This window comes from Barbus barbus (assembly GCF_936440315.1).
Source record: "Barbus barbus genome assembly, chromosome: 35".
NCBI classification, from domain to species: domain Eukaryota; kingdom Metazoa; phylum Chordata; class Actinopteri; order Cypriniformes; family Cyprinidae; genus Barbus; species Barbus barbus.
The window spans coordinates 21,399,757-21,412,251 of record NC_136763.1 but is presented as its reverse complement, the minus strand read 5'-3'; the positions used below and the strand labels follow the sequence as shown (position 1 = coordinate 21,412,251).

At 35.7% G+C, this 12,495-nt stretch overlaps 1 protein-coding gene across 2 annotated transcripts in view; it reads right to left on the bottom strand.

Moving 5' to 3' along the window:
• The window catches only part of fhit (fragile histidine triad diadenosine triphosphatase), a 328,845-nt gene that overhangs the window by 65,185 nt on the left and 251,165 nt on the right, over positions 1-12,495 (bottom strand). For both annotated transcript variants that reach the window (XM_079393098.1, XM_079393097.1), the window contains 2 exons: positions 6,249-6,394; positions 4,577-4,606 (listed from right to left, as the gene is read on the bottom strand). In XM_079393098.1, coding sequence (XP_079249224.1) covers positions 4,577-4,606; positions 6,249-6,394 — 176 coding nt within the window. The remainder of the gene's footprint in view (positions 1-4,576; positions 4,607-6,248; positions 6,395-12,495) is intronic.

Genomic DNA, 12,495 nt, shown 5'->3' with positions numbered 1-12,495 from the left:
CAATCAATAATTCATGCTGCTTATTTTATACATGATTTAGAAACTGGTCAGGCAAAATGGCAGCTTGACTATCTGCTTCGAATGAGCCATCTTCATCTCAGATCGACTGTAACAGGCAAACTTAACCAAACCTCGGCCAAACGAACCAACCCGAATTCCATTCTGCAGTGCCGATGTGGGAATAAGTAGTGATTTAGAACGGGTCTTTGGCAGCGGGCTGGAACTCGAGCATTGCCATTAATCGAATGACAGCAATGCTGTTTTTCTCTGCTGGGGAGGATTGATGTTCCCAGCGTGCTGTGTGGGGCTAATGAGCATGAGGGAGATGAGACGTAGGGGAAAAAGCAACATTAACAACACCAACAAATAGACAGGAGGACCAACAGCTTCCAAACCCATCCATTAAGCACTAGTGAATATTTATGGAGCTGCCCAACATCTTTTTCCATGTTTTGCTCTTTTATTCGCCTTTTTGTGCTAAAATAAAATAAAGCCTTTCCGAACCGGAGTTCAGAATTTTATTGCAAGACATTATTGCAAGACATTTTATTGCAAGACAGAAAAAAAAGAAAAACACAATAACTAAATATCATGAAATAAAATAAAATAAATTTAGTTTAATAGACACTGCCAATGGCTGCATATTTATTCGAACCTCTTAATCCTGAGGGAATGTTTTCTCAGTGTGTTGCCAATTCTATTTACACAAACCCATCCTGATGAGTTACAAGACCTTGAGTAAACCAATATAATGACTTCAGTCATGCCAATTTGCCACAGATGAATGTGCATAAGTGAGAAGATCAAGGAAATGTAATTAGCAGGATGCTGTTGTTTCCTTTTCCTGTAAATATTTATCTATTTTCCCTGAAATAACTTGTTCATAATTTGATCCTTACAGAATACACAGCAAAGTCAAGCCTAAATGTGACTTGTACAGTAAAATAAATTGGGAGGACAATCACAATTAATTGTAAACATAGAAAATAATTTAGAATATATATACTCGTTATGAATGTACTGTATGCATACAAAACTAAAAGGTAATAACATTATAGGTACTGTATGTAAATTCTAGGCGTATTTTTTACAGACTTTGCAATGTGTGCTCTGCCAGAATTCTTCGAAAAGCCCTGTCTATGTGATTCCACTCATTGCCCAATACCCAATAGTATCTAGACACCCAGGAATGCCAGTCATCAGAAAACACAGCTTATTGCAACCATGGAAGCAAGCAAATTAACTTGGTCAGAGGTCGCAGATTCTATCTGACCTAAAATGCCTCGGTATCCATCTAAAAGCTCTATGAGAGATAAATCAACTCATCAACTTACTGTGTGGATGGTCACCTTCCATTGTAATTGAGCCTTCCCAAAGACCAACCCCCCTTACTGTTGCAATGTTCGACAAGCCATGCTGCTCTTACGTCACACATCACGTTCTCACGTATAGTGAAAAATACATCCCAGAGCAAAGAGGAAACTGACAACACACCGACAGACAAGACAGAGCAGGTTACTTCTGGTATGATACAAAGTCTCAGCCTTCAAGTTTTGTCTTTTTTTTAAGAAATTCAAACAATAAATACCATTTTGTGGCTCTTTAATGCATCATAACAGATTGCTGTAGCGTCTCAGTTCAAGCAGCATGTGAACTGATCATCTTTTCATATGTACTTAAAGCACGAAATAAACATGAATGAACATCAGAAGGTATTTTATTTCAACTACGGAAAAATGACAATACACACCCTTTATCAAGTTTAAGTCCACCAAAGTTAATCTACTCTTCTGTCTGGTTATGACTGGTCAGATCGCCTGTCAATCAAGCCCCCTGCGAAGGGTCGATTTTGCTCATTCTGAGGAGGAGGGGCAAAGGAAAACGACTCTCTCCAGTAATTGGAATTTGGACTGCAATATCCATTTCAACCACTAGCTGTCAATATTACACACTGTACATTTAAGTTTATTTTTCTTAATGCAATAGTGAAATAATTTTATTAAATTTTTGCTTAAAAAGCCAAAAGTCATAATGAGTCACTTTCATTGTGAGAAAGCGAGCAGTTAGGACACAAAATAACTCTTTTAACAGAAGAAAGTCATACAAGTTTTTGAAAGACAAACTAATGACGGAATTTGGGGTGAATAGCTTGAATATGTGGTTCAAATATGTAGTCACATTTACCCATTGATCAGCAAATTTTCAGCCTTTTTATTAGCACATCACACGATCAACTGTTTCACATGAGGCCGAAAGATTTCCCCATACAGATTTCGCAGAGGGTACAGCTGGTCATGTAAATTTGTCACGTTAACCAACAGAAATTTGCTTGGTTTGATAATGACTTCTGTGTGAGCAGTGCTTCATACATTGCTACACAGCTGATAACAGACAATGGACTTTTTTTGTCCACAAAAGTTTCCTCATTTTATATGACACTCAAGCAATGTGTTCCCCCAAAGTTGAAATGAAATCCACACTGGGTGGCATCTGAAGGGGCCTTTCTGGGGTCTGTTGCTATAACTTTCCTTCTGTAAATAAAATCTTATAACATCTCAAACTTTGAGTCTATACTTAAAGCTGATTACAGATGCTGTGATAAAAGCCTTCAGTGGCTTTCTCATTCTGCAAAACCTGACCTCTCAGCAAGAACACTAGGCTCTTAGACATAACAAATACTGAAAAATAACAAGCCTGTGCTTTTAAATGAGCGCCTATAAGTGAAATGCTATGATACTGACTTAAACGTGCTTGTTAAGGAGGAGAAATTCTAACAGCTCTTTCATTTTCTGAAGAGCAGGCGCTTAGACTGCGGAAAACATGCCACTTATTTATATTAAGACCTCTGTAATAACACTCAAACGAAAATCCTTTTTTTGGCTGTGATTAAAGTGACTTTACGAATTTCAACAAAAAAGAAAATTGAAAGATGTTTAAATCAGGGGAGAAACGCTGATGGAGTTTCTTTCATTTTTAAGCCAACTAATTGACTAAAAGTAACTTGCTCTACTGTTCAAAGGAGAATGGGTTGCTCATGTTCCAGAATCCAACGAGAAACATTGGAATTCTGTCAAGAGGCATTGGAATTCAGTCCAGTCCCACCGCAATTAACATAATTAACACTACTGCCATTTTAATACAGCTCCACACCTCAGGCCACAGCCAGACTGCTCTCGCGGAAGCTGCTATACATGCATAATTAATACGCCTTACCACAAGCAATTAAATATGACTTCACACATGAAAGACAATGTAACTGATGGATTCAATTAGATAATGCCCACAAAGTAGTACAGCAAATGTGGAAAGGCCACAAAAATCACTCAAAATCACCAGCTCAGCTGCTCGGGCTGTATGGGGACAGGCAAAAGGTTGTTGTCATTTGTTTTGTTTTTCATAAACATCCCTGGAGTTACTGTGCATGAGTCAGTGTGCATTATTAATTGTGAAAAAAGATTGTCTTTGTAATATTGTTTGCCATCAGAGTGTTACATTTTGTTCAGACTCTTTCAGCCCTACAAAAATGTACATCGTACTTGTTTTTTTTCATTGAATATTTCATTCAAAAAAATGTCAGATGGAAGTGAGTGAGTTGAAAACACTGTAACGTTATATTGAACATAAAGACCAATTTGGAGGTTGGAGTTAATGTTACATGTAAAATAAGACATAATATAAAATATTTTCCTCTGAAAACCATCTCAAAAACCATGAAATTGTAGATAAAATTGATAATTAGTAGATGGGATATATATAGAGAATATTTTATATTTAATAATGCATACATACAGGGTTTATAGTTATCTAGAACTAAATGAACGAAATCTACAACTAAAGCATTAAGTGAAAAAAAAAAAACTTATTAATGTTTATTTCAGCTACATTTCTCATGTGTGTTTAGTTTGAGTTCAAGTAAAATATTAAAAGATTTAAAACTAAAACTTAAGAAAAAATAAATAAATTATTATATATATATATATATATATATATATATATATATATATATATATATATATATATATATATATATATATATATATATATATATATATATATATATATATATGTAGTTCTTTATAGATATAGTTTCTATAAAAATGACCAAAATACACAATAGAGTGACTACAACTTTACCTAAAATTAGAACAATACATTACATTAAATTAAATATAAATCTGATTCAAAGTATTAACAAAAAACTACATAAAGAATAACTCCGGTCCTCAATTAAGCATTCCAGCAAATGTACAGTCTGCTGCACTTTCTCACAGGTATGAAGAAAGCCCATTCGAAAGCACACTCTGGAGGAAGGAAATTCAGATGCGATCTCCACACTTCACTAGTGGCCGCAAGCACAGCTTTAGGCAAAGTCAGAAACCGAAGACCTTTCAGAACGTGCAGTCAGCCGTCACAATGTCCACAAGATATGGACAAAGCATTTTAAACCAGACACATGCATAATTGACATGCTCAATGGGTTTAGAACTGTAAATGAAATACAATTATTATTTAATACAAGATAAGTGTCACAGAAGCCTCATGATAAATTTAGAGGGAGCGCTTATTAAGACCCTACCTTCACCGTCTGTCCTGCCTCAGGTCCGTCCTATTGGGAACAGAAGCAGATAATTAGTTGGGAATTCAGGAATACCTCTGTCAATAATTCAGTAGCATTTTAATTTCAAATGAATCGCTGCACTTTAACGTGACCATGTGTGTGTCAAAGTACCTCTTCTTTTTTAATGCTTTTGAGCCAAGAGACACTTGAATTATGTTTTAAATTCAAATATGTTTAATTGTTAGGATTAAAGATCTTTCAGAACTATACAAATTATGCGAATAAAGTTGAAAAAATAGCTGAGATTTATAATTATAATAGTTAATGATGAGTTAAATAATAACACTAATTATATAACTGTAGAATTTAGCAATTATATCGATTTTATTATTATAGAATGTTGTACTATAATATATAATGTACAATTAAAGAAGATTATATGTAAAATTAAATTAGCAATGACCCCCTTCCAACCTCACACACACACACACACACACACACATGCCAAAAAAAAAAAAAAAAAAGTAATATCCCAATTATTTTTCAGGTCTTACACAAGTCCAAATAAAATATAAAAAGTTTAGATATTTATGTAGTATTCTCATTTTTCATTTCCACATGAAAATTAAACACCTCAGATACATCATCTTTTCAGAAAGAGAGTTTTATCTGTAGAACAGCCGTTCACTATTTCATGAAAGCAAGTAAATTTAATCTCATATCAACTCCTGCAGCAAATGATATTGATTATTCTCTTTTGACTGATAAATTAAATAATTTTCGTTTGTTGGTCTGTGTTTTGAAATTGGTAACCGTTTGAAATTAGCATACAAACTATATCTGTTACAAAGCCACATACTGAGCGGTAAAGAAACTGAGTTTATTTATAAACCAAGAGCCATTTATTTTAAGGAGTAAAACCTAACATATTAAATCATAGTCAGTTTACAAATCTGTTTTTTTTTTGTTGTTGAGTATCATATTTGATGCATCAGGCTTTAAGGCTCATATAGTATGATGCTGTGAAAATATAGACTTCATACTCGAAGATTTATTTAGAAGGCCAAACTGAACAAAAATATGCAATTTGACATTTATATAGACACAAATCAAGATAATGTCTTGTAATGTAAATCACTTTTTATATTATCATATTTTATCAGACATAAAATATAAAAGTTGTCAGTCTATGTTTCCCAGTAATATGCCAGTAAAATGATATTTAACAGCTTATGATCAAAGCTGAAGTTGTAGTTTTAAAACATAATGCATTGCAATGCAATGATGATTGAGAGATGAACAAATAAACATTCCTTCAGAACTTTATGTATCATATTTGATACTCACGTTTTAAAACATTTTATTTTCTAAAAAGTACAGATAATCAAGTAAACTTAAGTTTCTCAAGTCCACTGATTGTCATTGTTCAACTTGAAATATTACAATGACAGAAAGCTACAAAAATTGTGATCTGTCTTTTACAGCAAAGTTAAACAAACCAACAATTAAATATATACATAAATGTACACGCCACTTGGTTTAATATTTTGTTTCTAATGCAATTATTTATATATTTATTTATTTACTTACTTGCTTACTTACTACTTAGTTACTTCTTACTTACTTACATCGGGAAAGACTAGATCACCATAACACAATGGACTTGTGTAAGCTGTATAAACTTGTATACCTGAATGGCGATGGTTAGGGAGGACGCCTGAAACTGTTTCTCAATCACATCAGCTATTCTCTGTGTGGTCATGAACAGATCTGCCACCTCATCAGGACGAAGGTCTCGGAATCTCTCAACGACGCGAAGAGGACAAACTAGAACATCTGTAGGATGAGCTTGTCAAGGGAAAAACATTTAAAACGAGGAAAATACACAGTTTCATTAAAAAAAAAAAAAAAAAGTTATATATATATATATGTCACTCTTTCAAAAATATAGTCGTGACGTATTGTCAATATGGTGACCCATACTCGAAATTGGTGCTCTGCGTTTAACCCATCCAAGTGCACACACACAGCAGTGAGTAGTGAACAAATGCACACACGCACACACACACACACACACACACCGTGAACACACACCCGGAGCAGTGGGCAGCCATGCTGCGGCGCCCGGGGAGCAGTTGGGGGTTCGGTGCCTTGCTCAAGGGCACCTCAGTCGTGGTATTGAGGGTGGAGAGAGCGCTGGACATTCACTCCCCCCACCTACAATCCCTGCCGGCCGGAGACTCGAACCCACAACCTTTGTATTACGAGTCCGACTCTCTAACCATTAGGCCACGACTTCCCCCAAGTTGTAGCCACAAGTTATAAGCAATATGCATGCTAATATGATTTTAGTGAGAAAATTTGCTTAGTAATGTTTTCTAAGTGTAGTTATGTCATGACAGTGCCATTGCTAAAACCATGAACAGGATAAAACATATATAAATAAATAAATAATAATTAATAAAAAAAACAAAAAAAAACACTCCAACAATTAGACCTGTAGACCGTACTTAGGGTAGTGCCATTTAAATTTTGAGTCTGTGAGGGATAAGTACATTGTGTTCAATTTTTTTTTATTTTATAATTTGTATTATTTTTTGAAAGTTTTGAAAGTTGTGACCTTTTATACAGTGTGTGCCAAGACTGTAAATCTATAGCTTGGCTTAACTTGTTTTGGAATCTGGAATATTACTTAAAGTTGCATTTACAGTAAGTTGTACAACAGTTAAGTTGTATTTACAAGACAGAACATTCCTTTGAGACAAAGTGATTTCTGTAGTTATACAATGGAAAGGTATTGCAGAATTAGAGTAGAACAAATCTCTTACCACTCCAGAGATGATGACAAACATTACAGAGTGGCCAATATCACCTAACTCAATCTAGACAAATGAAAAAACTCTATAATAACCACAGGAACAAAACAGGGACAAGCTGAACACATGAATGAAGAAAGAAGCTGTGGACCCTGAATTTTTCTGTCCCTGCCCTGAATACTAATAACATGAGATTCTACAGCACACATACACACTGATGTAAACCCACACACAAACCCACATCCTTCTACACAAGCAAAATAGAGCAGTCCCTCCGTGCCAGACAAATTATTGGAATATCAATGGTTCTGATGTGGGAGAGATTGGCCCAATTTGAATTGGAAATGGATGAATGATTCTCATCAGCACTCAAAAGAGAAAGCTCAGAGAGAAGAGTCCTCCTTCACAACTGCCCTGCTTGACTCCAAACAGCTTTTATTAAAAAAGATTCATAACATCTCATATCTCACGTCTCATTTCTTGATTGCGGTTTTCTTCTTGCCAAACGCTTCGATTCTATTCTTCCTGTCCTTCGTACTTCATAACAAATCACTCCAAATCAAATGACTTCACAATAAAACAATAAAAAATAAAAGATACACATCATGAGGTACATTATCTATCTATCTATATACTGTATACACAGACAGACAGACAGATAGATCATTCAGAAAAGCCCTGTGAATTGTAATGTGATCTTTTATTGGATGCCACAAGTCAGTTTCTTGAAACTTCATCCCTGTTAGATATTCCACAATCAACTGTAAGTGGGATTATTGGAAATTGGAAGCATTTAGAGAACAGGGTCATCAAAGTTGGTGCGTAAAACTAGAGCATTGCCAACGCTCCACTGATCTGATTAGCTAAAGACTTCCAAACTTCCACTGGCAAAAAGCTGTATGGCGAGAGCTTGATTCCTTGATTCCAAGGGTTTCCATGGCCGAGCAGCTGCATGCGAACCTTACTTCAACAAAGACAACGCCAAGCATCTGATGGAGTGTGTAAAGCATGATGCTACTGGACTCTGGAGCCGCAGAAACATGTTCTGTGGAATTAAAAATTTGATCTTCTCTAGTCTGATGGGCGAGTCAAGGTTTGGTGGATGCCAGGAGAACATAATCTCCCTGACTTCATTGTGCCAACTCCAAAGGTTTCTTATTTAAAACATGCTTTTGCAACATTGAACAATGTGGCCAATCACAGACATGTCTGTTGATTTATTAAACGCAATGGCCAATCAGAGTTGTTTAAGTTAGAATCCACTTGCCGTTCAAAGTGCTGGAGTTTTCGTTCGTTACGCAAGCTTGTGAATCCTGTCATTATAACGAAGTGTAGAAATGATGTAAATAAAAGATTCTTTGTGCAATGTAGAGAACGTCATTGACTATAAAATAACTTTGTGAGATTGCAATAAACTGAAATGAGTGACAAAAAGAGTGATAAAAAGAGCGCTCTGTGCATGCTTTCTTTCATATCTAATACATTCAGAACCTGATATTTATTTTTTATTTTATTTGTTCGTTTTTTGTTGTTTTTTTCTGTAAAGTTTCAGCTTATGGGTTGCGTCAATCCTGTGAAAAGCTGCCCCAGAAGAGTGAAGGCCATTATAGCTGCATAGGGGGTCAAGCTCCATTTTAGTAACTTTGTGTTTATGATTCAATGTCCCTGTTGGTCTAATGGTCAGGTATCCAAATACTTTCTATATAGTGTATCTCCAGCAGGAAGACTTTCTTTGACAACAGTAAGGGCGTGCTCTCAAAATAAAAGGTGAATGATGCAACATAACGCCAGCAGGCATCTCTGACACTTCGTTAAAGTAGACTCTTACAGTAGAGTTGCAAAGACTGAAAAACATCTTCCCTCTCTCTCTCTCAGGTCATGAGATCAATAGCCATTTGATTCTCCACAAACAGTGAGATATCCTTACAAAACAATTTCATGAACACTGTAAGCTACTGAAATTTAGGTTCAGAGTTGAAAAAAAACTTAGGAGGGATATTACCCATGCTGATATGATGCTGCAGTAAATGAATGAATGAACGAACGAATGAACTGACGAATGACCATCCACTGCATCCACTAAATGGATGCAGAATGAGTTATTATACACTTTTTTTTCATACATTCATACAGTATCTCAGCATGGTGTCTGCAAGTTATATACTCATAAAAATATGTACATTATACCTTAAATCAAAACTCAAATACATTCTGACATTCATATTCATTCTTACAGCCAGACAGAAATTCATCATACTGTTTGAAGGACTACACGACATGAGTACATTAGGTCGCTTACAGCATAATGGTCACATTAGAGCTGAATTCATCCCAGGAGTCTCTGTGAAAGGCACACAAGATGCTCAGCTTTCATGTAAAGCTTGCTGGAATGCAATCAGATGCCATATTAACTGGTGTATTTCACCCCAGTGTGGGCAACATGTACACATCACTAGGGATGAAAAAAATAGCATTTGCTTCAACAAAGAAGATGAAGGAAGAGGAGGAATAGGAAAGAAGTTGGCATGCAAGATGGCTGTTTGGCATGATATGTTTACTGTTTCTTTGAGGAACCAGTATTGCTGAGCTGAGGTCTGGTCATTTTTACAGACTGTCATTTTGGTGGTATACTGTATGTAGGGTCTTTAGAACTATTCGGACGGGACTAATTTACGAGTTACAGGTCTTATAACCCGATGTTTGTGATTACATGTACCAATTTGGACGGGACTAACACCTCTGTGTTTATTACAGAGGTGGGAGGGTGTGTTTTGTGCATCTGGGTACTGCAGATATCACATGCTCTGTATGCGTGCATTGCGTATAGTCAAACTATAACATCAGCTGCAACAACTGCAACTGTTTAGTTTTCGTAAATGTACATATGTAGGCTAATTAAAACATTATGTAATAATGTGCAGAAATGAAGGTGAGTAATCTTACCTGACATTGATATTACTGTAGCCAGTCTTAACAGTTTACATGATCCGGCTCTTGATTTTATTATTATTATTATTATATTTATTTGCCAGGAGGCAAACTCTACCATACAGAAACTGAATAAAGTACTTAAATTAAAAAAATAAAACACTGCATAGTCTTTACCGCATTAATTAAATGTACATTACTTCTTATTAAAATAACTAAAGTTGTTCAGTCAAGTAAAAATTTTGATTACCATTAAAGGAGAGAGACAGCAGCAGGTTTATTAGGCTGCTATCACTTTAAGACCGAATGCACAGATCTAATACACTGACATTCAATTACTTTCCTAACCGTTTTTGTTCACTTAAAACTGAAACTGACTTTGTTCAAGTCAAAATTCACAAAGACGGACATTTTGATACACCTAAAGCCCAAAGTAGCGTATACTTGTCCATGTTTCGGACCATCTTAGATTGTTCGCACAGGAAACCACCTGTTTCTAAAGCATGCATTGCTGTTTAAAGCTAAGATCAGAATCGACTAGATAATCACGATGCATTTGGAAAATCTCAGAATCGAGCTGCAGTTTGTTTTTGATTTTTTTTTTTCACTGGTAATCAGAACAGTGTTGTTACCAACAGTCTTCAAAATACCATCTTGTATCCTGTGCAAAAGAAAGTAAGTCATTCGGATTTGAAATGGCATGAGGGTGAGTGAATGATGACAGATTATTTTTTTTTTTTATTATTTTTTTTTTTGAATGTGAACTAGCCCTTTAAATGTTTGTTTGTTTATTTGTTTGCTTGTTTGTTTAAATGACTTTAAAGAAGATACTAAACCTGCCAGTAGGTGGTGGTAAATATATTTGAGTCATTCATTCATTTGATTCATTCAAACACCTGATTCCTTCAGGAATTAAGTGAACGGCTCTCTCGGAGGAGCCTTTGAGCGAGGATTCATTCAGAAACCAAACACCGCTATGTTGCTCACAGATGACATTACATATGCCCTTGTGCTATTCATGACAAAAACAACACTCGTGTGATATTGCTCTCACTGCTCATGTCTTATGTAATATAAATGGCAAAAACTCATAGAGGTGCATTTTTTGGCCCAATATCTTGAATTTCAGGGCATAACTGCTAGAGCCCTGCACGGGCCTCAAATTTAGGACCTAGCCCGGCCCACGTCCGACAGCTTATCAAAATTACTGGCCCGAGTCCGACCCGAGCCTGTCTTTTTTTCCCCCCTTCTCCTAAAATAGTTTATACTACTGTTTCGGCTATTAAAATAGTTCAGTTTTGTGTGTAATGGCAAAATTATTATATTTCGTTTCGTTTTTTTATTAAGTTAATTTAGAAAAACGTTTGGAGCATTTTTGTTCGTTAAATAGCCTATAAGTTTTTTTTTTAAAAGTAACGACCAAGCGGCCAGCGGCATGAGCTGATCATAGCCTATGTTTTATCAATTTAGCCTTCTCATATCATCACGACTTGCCTAAAATAAAATCTATAGATATACTAAAACAGTTCAAGTATATAACAATGTTTAAACGTTAAACCTGCGCTATAATAATAATGTGCGCAGCGCGCTCTGCAGGACATGGAGACACCAGCGCAAACACTTGCATTGTTTTCAGTGGAAACAAATTAAAATAGCCTACGTCTTTTTTTTTTTTTTGGATAAGGTAAGAGTAATACATCATTCGGACCTGTAAAGGGTCTACTTGTATTTGTGTGCACTCACAATACCATCAAAAGGTAGTTCTTTTATAAAACAAAGAAAACAAACATGATGCGCTTTCTGCCGTCTTTAACAGGAGCGCTTCACAAAAATTTACCGAAGCTGAGCGATCATATTTGTCATCAGAAATCAGTAAGAAATGTAAGCTGACGTACAGGTCTAGGGGCAGGGCCAATTAACTAATTAATTAAAGTTAACACGTTAAACTGACAGCCCTAATACAGATGCCTCAATTAAAGTTAATTTAAAGGGGTCATCGGATGCCCATTTTCCACAAGTTGATATGATTCTTTAGGGTCTTACTGAAAAGTCTATAACATACTTTGGTTCAAATTTCTCAACGGTAGTGTAAAAAACACATTCTTTACCCTGTCAAAATCAGTTCTGTTTTCTTCAAGCCATTATATTCCATGTTGCTTTAAATGCTAATGAGCTCTGCTCGCCCCACCCCTC